The following is a 10,267-nucleotide window of genomic DNA, read 5'->3' as shown; positions in this document are numbered from 1 at the left end:
TATGAACCACCATGGCATAACCATGATGATCCTTGTCGCGGTGGGTGGTAGGTTCACAACTGGGTATGTGAGTCTCAGGAAGACCACAATCCACAGCTAATACTACCGGGCTTCCGGGCTAGCACACAAATAAAATAAATTTCATTCAAGCAAATGATACATGACATGCAATATAATGACATATTAGACATATTATATACAAAAAGCAATAATAAAAAAATGGCATGGTTGGCCACCATAACCTAATTGAAGCTTAGCCCTCAATATCCTCAGTGTGAGACCGCGCTCCCGGCCCGTTTTTTATGGAGTGTTAGGCCAAACCCATATGAATGGGTAGAGTCGTGTTATTTCCTCTCAAAATGGAGGTTCGACTAGTTATATTTTCCCCTTTAGATTAAGGGTTTTACAATGAAGTCGCCACTTATTTAATTATTGGAATAAATAAGAAAACCAAAATTGAAAAATTCCTCATTTTATTAATTTTCAATTGAATTTACATTGATCATAGGAAAATTATATGGCTTTGGTCCTAGATACAATCTAAGATAAAGTACATAACTTTGTTTCCTAGTTACAATCTAAAAATTGAAAATTATAAGGATAAACATTGGTTCTACTAACTCTTGATCTAAGCTCGGAGGCTATATTACAAGGTGGAAAGGTGTTAGGCACCCACCTTGCCCAGTGAAACTGGTCTTCTAGACTATGATGGCCAACATTCATATCATATCATCCAATATGTCAATCAATTTGCATGTTGAATTTAATGTGTGTGCATGTGATGAACCCTAATTCAATTTATTAAGCATTACATTTGGATTGAAAAATAAATTCTAGTGAATGTGTGTAGATGGTGATATCCTAGATTCAAGAATTTAAAAGAATTATTAAACAAACATATTTTTCATGTTTTTGATGTGGATTTAAGATCGGAACTAGTGTTATGCATGAACATGTGATAAACAACCAATAACATGTGAAGAACATATAAGAACAATTAAGAACATTCAAACATATGCAAAGGAATTTAAATGATTATTATCATGCTTTAATTTTAAACTCTCATCATGGCAACACAAAAAATCAATTAGGGAAAAGAATTATACCTTCATGCAAGATCCATATGGTGGATGAGGAGACTCTTGAGGGAGGTCCTAAGGGTGAAGGAAAAGAAGAGTTAGGAAAGGAAGAGTGAGTCTCACTCAATACCTTGAGTCTCAAGAAGACCAAAATATGACAAGACTACTCAACTTCCTAGAACTCAAAAGAGGAGAAGAGAGGGGGGTTTTTTGTGTCTCCTAGAATGAAGGAGGGGGGTTTATATAGTGTTAGGTTCTAAGACTTTAGGGACTAATGTATTAGAACTTTAATGTGTATTGTGTTGGCAAACCATGATCAAAACATTTAGTCTAAGTTTAGACTTGCTCAAAGTTTGGTTTAATGTAAGTTTGGAATCGAGTAGTTGCGGAAAATTACTGTTCTATTTCTGCACGGCTCGGTCGATCGAAGAATAGACTCGACCGATTGAGAATCGTGGATCAGAAATTTTCTGTAGAATTTTAAGTCAACCCAAACAGCAGTTCAAGCCCATTAAGGATTAGGGTTTCAGATCTACTTCTCCCACTATATAAAGGAAACTCTAAGCACGTTTTTAAAGACTTCTAAAAGAGAGAAGAGAGTGTCTCTTTTTGTATCTAGGGTTTGTACCCAGAAGCTCTCTAGAATCTTTTTGTTTATGTTGTATGTGTGAATCTCTTGTGAGATCTAGAGGTGTTTGCCTTCACATATACTTAGGGTTATCAAGAATCAAGACTATGTCAAGAACTTGATGATCATTCAATTGCTGCCATAAGAGCTTAAAGATACACAAGCGGGAGTACTTGCATTTGCTGTAGAATCCAAGAAAGAAGGAGTCTATGGTCTCGGAGCTTGCACATGGTCGTGTCAGTAAGTTTTCTACTAATGGGTAGCAATAGGATGTTAGTGGTCTAAGTCGCTATTGTACAAACTTCAATTCTTTCATCGTGGATTCAGGTTTACCTAAAGAATAGCTAGATTAAATCCTCCCCAGGTTTTTTACCGGTTTGGTTTTCCTAGGTCATCATATCTTTGTGTTTTTATACTCCGCATTTTACATTGATATGATTATATGATTGTGTTAACCCAAATCTGAAATTTGGACTAAGTAATAACTTGGCTTGTTAACTCGGTTAATCCAATTGTGGTTCAATGGATCTAAACAATTCTAACATATAGTAGTGGTGGAGGAAATATGAATGGAAGGCCATTAATGAGGGTTGACAAAGAATCATGAACCTAGACCTCATTTTAGTCTTAGGGGAAATCTAGAGCATTAAATGTAGAGATTGGTGGGAGTGAGGAGCAAGCCAAAATTTAGTTTTCCAGTAGCTGCTGTAACAGCTTGTAGAGCCAACTTCAAAAAATCATATCTGACTCAATTCTGATCGGAATTGTCTCATTCTTGTGTTCAAATTAAAACTCCAGATGTCTAGTTTTTGGGAAAATTAACCTCATTCACAGATTTAAAATATTCTGAGAGATATCGATGAAATAGTGAGCAAAGGTCACTTGTTAGAAAATGGTTTCAGCACAATTAACATTAATAGGTCCCAAATTATCTCCCAATTAACATTAAATAACCCCAATCACTCTCATTTCAGACTTGATTAGTTCCAAATTTACCCTAATTAAAATATAATTGCACAAATTACTCATTAAATAATTAATATTTATCTATCTAATTAATTAGGTGTATACAACCTCACCATAAAATGTAGTCCTAACCAATCAAATTATGACACATCACTAATATCAAATTGATTATAATTATAACCAATTGGAATCAATTGTTCATAATCACATATAATCGGACTCAATTTGTGATAGTGCATCTCGACTATTAAAACTTGATTTGATGATAACTTTCAATCTGATGGTCCGATTAGCGCTTATGACCAGTCGATTTGATCGTTACAACATCAAGATCATTTTAGTGAAATGAGATTAAGGATCTAATGACCATAATCAAGATGCATATTTCCAAGGAAAAATTACTCTTTTACCCTCTAGGTGAGGTTAAATGCGGGTTGTAAAATGAGGTGTCAACAGCCTCAGACTTTTCCTCAGGCAAGATATCATTTTTAAGGAAGGATACTATAGGATCCATCCAACTTGGTCCCACCCTTATTTGATGAATCCGAATGGTGTCACTATTCATTCCAGAGGACTTACACAAGTCCTCAACAAGGATGACCCGAGGTAGGCTTTGCGCTGAGGACGTCGCAAGGGTGGCCAGGGAATCAGCATGGGTATTCATACTCCTAGAGACACGCAACAAAATAAAAGATTCAAATTTTGATTGTAAATACCTGACCCGGACTAGATATTCTTGCATTCTTGGATCTCTAGCCTCTAACTTTCCTTCTACCTAGCCCACCACTAGTTGTGAATCTGAGAACATTTGCAATGTTTTTCCACCCATTTTATGAACCATATCCATCCCTACCAATAGGGTTTCATATTCTACCTCATTGTTGGTAGCCGAGAACCCCAATCTCAAGGATTTCTCAAAAGTAAATCCTTTAGGAGACACCAGAACTAGCCCTACACCAAATCCTCTTTGGTTCACTACTCCGTTAACATACACTCTCCAAATCAAAGGTTCCTTGCACGAGATCATGCCAACTGATTTTTCATCCATGGCTAAGCCTGTAACATTCTCTTCTAATGAGGGCTCAGCAAATTCCGCCACCAAATCAACAAGGACTTGACCCTTCATGGAAGTGCGAGACATATACTTGATATCAAAATCCCCCAAGATGGTACCCCATTTAGCAATCCTTCCCGTGTAGTCAGCGCTTTGAAGTACAGACTTAAGAGGAAGCTAAGTTAAAACAACGACTGTATGACATTGGAAGTAATGGGAAAGCTTACGTGTAGTATGCACTACGGCTAGGATTGTTTTTTCCAACGATAAATAAAGCACCTCGGCCTCATGTAAAGATTTACTCAACTCGTATCAAAACCAAACTGACAGCATGGTTGGCCACAGCAATATATGCGAATAGGACTTCATCAACTTCTGACCGAGACATGATGGGTGGCTACGAAAGATATTCCTTACGCTATTGAAAAGCCAAGGCGCACTCCTAGGTCCATTCAAATCCTTTCCACTTATTCAACAGTTGGAAGAAAGGCATGCACCTATTTACAGCCCAAGAAATAAACGAGTTAAGGGCAACAGTCATCCCTATCAACCTCTAAACTTCTTTAGGATTCTGAGGTGACTGTAAGCTATTAATTACCTTAACTAGCGCAAGATTGACTTCAATTCCCAGATGAGTAACCATATGTCCTAGAAACTTACCAGATCCCACACCAAAAGAACATTTGGAAGCATTAAGGCGCAATTTGTATCTCCTTAGCGTCTGAAAAGTATCGTTCAGGTTTTTCACATGCATGGAAACCGTTTTACTTTTCACCACCATGTCATCCACATACACCTCAATAGTCTTTTCCAGTTGTGGCTCAAACATCCTAGTCATCATCCTTTCATATGTAGCCCCTGCGTTCTTCAACCCGAAAGGCATCACCTTATAATGATAATTCCCTGTAGGAGTGACAAGGTTGTCTTTTCTTGATCATCCAAGGCTAAAGGTATTTGATGATAACCTTAGAAAGCATCCAAAAAACTCATCCGAGGATGCCTAACAATAGCATCCACTAGCTGATTTATATGAGGCATTGGGAAAGAATCTTTAGGACAAGCCTTGTTCAAATCTGTGAAGTCCACACAAACTCTCCACTTCCCATTCTTCTTTTTCACAACCACTGTATGAGCTAACCATTAAGGATAAAACACTTCTTTGATAGCACCAGCCTTTTTGAGCTTGAGCACCTCTTCCTTGACAGCCTCGGAATGCTCTTTAAAGGAACGCCGAGGTGGTTGCCTCCTCGATACTATAGTCGGATTGACATTCAAGTGATGATAAATGAAACTCAAATCAACCCCGGGGGCCTCATAAGCATCCCATGCAAATACATCTACATTCTTTCTCAAAAATGTAACCAGCTCCATCTTCTCCTGAAGTGGCAATTGAACTCCTACTTGATAGTATTTTTCAAGGTCATCATCTATAAGAACTTTCTCTAACTCTTCACACGCAGCTTTTCCTACCGCTGTTGCCTTGGGCATAGCCAGAGACTTTGATTGCTATGAGCCCGCCTCAGCCGAGGCCGAGGTCTCCGGCCAAGCTAATGCAGAATTGCAGCTGCCATACACTGTCTAGCCATAGATTGACTCCCAATTATTTCCTCGATCTGTTCCCCCGATGGGAACTTCCCTTTGACATGTAGAGTTAAGGATACGGCCCCCAAAGCATGCAACCATGTTCTTGCCACAATAGCCGTGTAAGGAGAATAGGCATCAACCACAATGAAATCCACTTCCACCACTTCTAATCCAGATTGCACAGGCAACCTAATTTGTCCCTTTGGTATGACAGCCTTCCCCTCAAAGCTTATCAGTGGCGAGTCATAGGCCATAAGATTCTCAAGTCTTAAGTATAACCCCTTGAAAAAAATCAGGGTACATAATATTTGCCCCATCACCTTGGTCAACCATCACTCTCTTTACGTCGTAACCCCCTATCCTCAGTGTAACCACCAAAGCATCATCATGGGGTTGGATAGTTCCAATCTTGTCTTCTTCCGAAAAACCCAAAATAGGTGGGGCATTCCCTTTAATCCTCTTCAGCTCAGAGCTAGACTCCTCGACAAGGGTTCGTGCCACAAACATCACCTTGGAAGGACGAGAACCAGTCCTCTCGGAAGCAGCAAAGATAGCATTGATCGGACCCAGAGGAGGCTTTGGTGAAGTGTTGCCCTGATTGACTAAACCTGAATGATCTCCCTGCCCATTGGGACGATACAAAAATTTCCTTAACCTTCCCTCCTTAACCAACTGCTCCAAATGATTCCATAAAGTCTTACAATCCTCCGTGGTATAACCCCTTTCTTGATGATAGTGGCAATAGAGATTCTGATTATGTTTCATGGGATCCCCGGCCATCTTGTTAGGGCACTTGAAGTATGGTTCATTCTGGATTTTCTCCAGCACCTTATGCACTGGTTCTCGAAATACAGTATTAACCACTTAAGGAGTGGTAGGACCGGATTAACTAGCAAAATCTCTTTGAGGCCTGTTATTATTGTATCTGTCCGACCTGAAATCCCTCCTCTCTTGAGAGATAACCTTCGTCTTTCCCTTACCTTGTTGTTGATCTTCCTCAACCCGTTAGCATTCATCAATGCGATCCATAAGCCGACTTACACTCCTTACAGGCTTTTTAGTCAGAGATTTCCTCAAATCGTGCTCAGTAGGGAGGCCAACCTTAAAAATCCTTATTGCCACATCGTCAAAATCATCATCGATTTCATTGAACATCTCCCAGTACCTATCAGAGTATGTTTTCAGGGTTTCCCCTTCCCTAATGGCCATGGACAATAATGAATCCAAAGGCCGAGAAACTCTACTGCAGGTGATGAAGCGAGACCCAAATGCCCTGGTGAGTTCCATGAAGGAATCGATGGAACCTGCCCTCAGGCCATTAAACTACCTCATTACAACATGTTCCAAGCTAGAAGGGAAGACTTTGCACATTAAAGTTTCATTTTTAGAGTGTACCGCTATCCTTTGATGGAAATGACTCACATGCTCTACAAGATCCATTCGACCATTATAAATGGTGAACGTGGATTGGGTGAACTGCCATGGAAGCTTCCCCTTTTCCACCCTACATGTGAACGGTGACTTGAAAATTTGGTGTAACGCCCTACTCATAGCATCATTTTCCAAGCCCCTAGAGGAGGACTCCTTGCACTTATGACGATGAAGATTATCAGGAGGAGTTCTTGACCTTGACCTGTAGCCACTGCCCTGGCTATCTTCAGAAGAAGGGTCAGAAAAAGAAGGAGTTCGTCTTCGCCTCTCACAGCGCAATTTCTTCTTCAGATGGTCAATCTCCTTCTGCATGGCCTTAGCATTTTACTTGTGAGGAATTCTGCTTCCACCTCGTGAACGACTCCCATTGGTGTACACTATATGCACACTGCCCTCTCGGTCTCGTTCCTATTCAAGATGTAGGAAGTGGTCCTCAGGTTGGGACCTCATAGACTCTGCATGATGTGGACCTGAGCCTGCCATAATGTTACAATTCCTAAAACACAAGATTTTCCACAGACGGCGCCAATTGTAAGGTCACAATTCGCACCCAAACCTAACTGTATGAAGGGATTAGGCCCAAAAAGCCCAATACAAAAAGTGGGCTTGAAACCTAGGTTCTATGGATGTTGGATAACAAAAATGGTGGGCTAGATCCCCAATTCACATGCAATGAACTATTTATGTAGTAGAAATTCTTCTCGGACGTATGCCAAGGACGGTTTGTATTGTTTTTTCTTGTTCTAAAGATAGATTACAATTAAGGGTGGTGTGTACAGTGTTTCTCCCTTTTTTCTTTGATCCCCCTCTTGAATGCCTTTCTTTTCCTTTTATATCATCTCCATCCTCCACGTATGGATTAGATCACCGATCCAGATACTTACCCCATCCACCGCCCTCTTGAAGTCTTCCCACAATAGCTATAAGGCTGATCACTACTGTTCAGATGTCATTTCCTCATTAATGCGACCAGAAGGGTAGGTACAAAGTCTTTAATGCGGTGGTAGCAGCTTTTCCTAAGATATTTCTCATTCATTTTTCCTCTCTGTGCCTTCGTGAAACACATCTTCATCCACCAAACCTCCTAGAATCTCCTTCTAAACATCATGGTGTTTCATATGATCTTCACTTCATTTAGCCGAGGATATGCCCCTATTTGGACTATTTCCATCAGCCTCTTTTGCAACAGCTTGCTTGTGGGCTTTTAAATTAGGTACCGTTACTACCACCAAACCCTCCTCGAATAAGTTCATATCCTCATATCAGGCTCAAGGCCCAAAAACATGCCCTGGACCTTTTGTCCTCATAAGTTATTTTATAATAATCATATGTGTTATAATATTTGGAAGATTACTTATGTATTATATGTCAAAAAAATAATGTAGAAAAAAAATTGTAATCCAATATATCCATTAGTAATCATAATTAATTAGACCCTTAAAATTGGGTAATTATTGAGTACTCTCAGAGTACCATAAATGCGTACTCTCTCCTCTCACATAATTGTGGATCTCACTCATTAAATTTATAATGGGCCTATAATTCATGTGAGAGGAAAGAGTACGCATTTATGGTACTCCCGAAATATTCAATAATTTTCCCCAAAAATGTCACCACATGCCTTTTTTTTTAATTAGGCATACATATATTTTTTGTTCTTAGATGACAAATGACAAGCAGTTTCTAATGGAAAAATAAATAATTTCAATAATGAGCTTAGACTAAAACCCATAAGCGTTTCTCACTTAAAATTTATTGTTAAAATTGTAATGAAACTTTCTCCCGGAAAAAAAAAAATTGTAATGAAAGATGGTGAGTAATTAAAGAAGGTTGTAGAACTATTGTCCTATCTTTCCTGTTCTTCAAAATAAACAAAAGAATTATCAATTATTGTCCTTGTACAGTAGCATTGTCGTCTATAATTGGATAAGGAAGATATGATAACTCAGCCGGCGGCCACAATTATTTTCCCTTCTTTATTAGGTAGGATTTTGACATTTTGTAGCCACACAATTCAAAGGATACGTGAAGCCACGTTCAAAATGTTTAGACATTAATTCAGCAAAAAAATGTTTAGACATTAATGGACCAATTTAAAGGGGTCCAGTGGTCTTAGCTGGGCCTCTTGTCTTTTTCTTTTTTATCTCTTTTTCTTCCTCGGATTGAAACAAGGTACCTCTTTGGTCTTTTGCTTTGTGATCCACACAAATAAAAAAACGTGGAGATTCTCAGTCTATTATTTGTTTCTTTTATACATAAAAAAAAAAAAGTGTGAAAGTTACAATTGCATTTATATAATTCTTATAAATTGACCTCCCAATCAAAAGTGGCCAGCGATAATTCAATAGCTCAAACGAAAATGATAATATTATAATTAATTGTATTATATAAATTTATATATTTGAGGTGACTATCACATTTATATTATAATAATAAAAAAATAATTTTTAATTATTTCTTTTGGTTTTGCGTTTAAAAATTGAAACCTCAAATTACATAATTTGTGTGCTAAAATCTATAATGTTTTTAACCTCACTCAATTAAATAAAATTTTTATTTTTTATTTTAAGTAATTAAAATTTTGTAATACTCTTAACTTCAAACTTTTAAATACCATCTGAGTTTACTGAGCTCAACCAAAGTTGAGAGTTTTTTTTTTTTTTTGTATTTGTTTTTTGTATTATGCAATAATTGACATTTAACCTTTGTAATAAAGATAATTTTGATTTAATCTGCAAAAATAGATGGTTGGTCCATGAAATTTTCCAGGCAAGTACTATTATTCTCTGAAATTTCAAATAGACTTTATTGGTCCTTGAAATTTTAAAAATGATCATTGTGAGGGGTAAAAGTGCTTGAATAAATATTTAGGCTTTGTGCCTGATTGGTTGGTACAAATCTGTTTGATCAGAGTCTTTAGGCCCACACGTCAGTTTGCACTATAGTGGTTCGAGGAGTTGTCCGAGAAGGAATATCTCTTTGGCAGGCCCAGCAAAGGCCCTAGGACTTGCTAAACAGCCTAGAGGCAGAATTCTGGAAGAACTGGTGGGTAAAAGTGTGATCCAAGCAACTCTTTAGAAGCAGGAACGTGTGAGAAATATCTGAGGAAAAAGCTGCTACCACCACATTAAAGCCCCTACATCTACCTTCCAGACCATATTAATGGAGAAATGACCTCTGAACAGTAGAATTCAGCCTTCCTATTATTATTTGAAGACTTCAGGAAGGTGGTAGAGGGGACAAGGATCTAGGAGGAAGATTTGTGTGACATGTGGATGAAACAGGGAAGAAGAAGAAGTATATAAAAAGATGAGAGAGGAAAGAAGAAGGGGATCTTCTTCTTGGTTAAAAAAAAAAAGCTAAACCTTGTAATCTTTGGCCTAGAAAGAGAAATACTATACAAATTGTCCTCGACTTACGTCCGAGGAGGTTTCTTTGTCATATTTATTTATCACTTGCATAGATTGTGACACTCTAGCCTGTTAATCAACTTCCAACATCCCAAACCTAGGTTTCAAACCTATA

The 10,267-nt window shown here is 38.2% G+C and overlaps 1 protein-coding gene across 1 annotated transcript; it reads right to left on the bottom strand.

Moving 5' to 3' along the window:
* Positions 1-5,572: 5,572 nt before the first annotated feature.
* LOC142634809 (uncharacterized) lies at positions 5,573-7,054 on the bottom strand. The gene is made up of 3 exons (XM_075809063.1): positions 6,734-7,054; positions 6,353-6,634; positions 5,573-6,139 (listed from the first exon to the last, which is right to left on the bottom strand). The coding sequence occupies exons 1-3, from the start codon at positions 7,052-7,054 to the stop codon at positions 5,573-5,575; spliced, it is 1,170 nt and encodes a 389-aa protein (XP_075665178.1).
* Between the last annotated feature and the right edge of the window lie 3,213 nt (positions 7,055-10,267).

Source organism: Castanea sativa, chromosome 5 (assembly GCF_040712315.1).
Source record: "Castanea sativa cultivar Marrone di Chiusa Pesio chromosome 5, ASM4071231v1".
Classification (NCBI taxonomy): Eukaryota; Viridiplantae; Streptophyta; class Magnoliopsida; order Fagales; family Fagaceae; genus Castanea; species Castanea sativa.
This window is presented reverse-complemented; position numbering and strand designations above follow the sequence as displayed.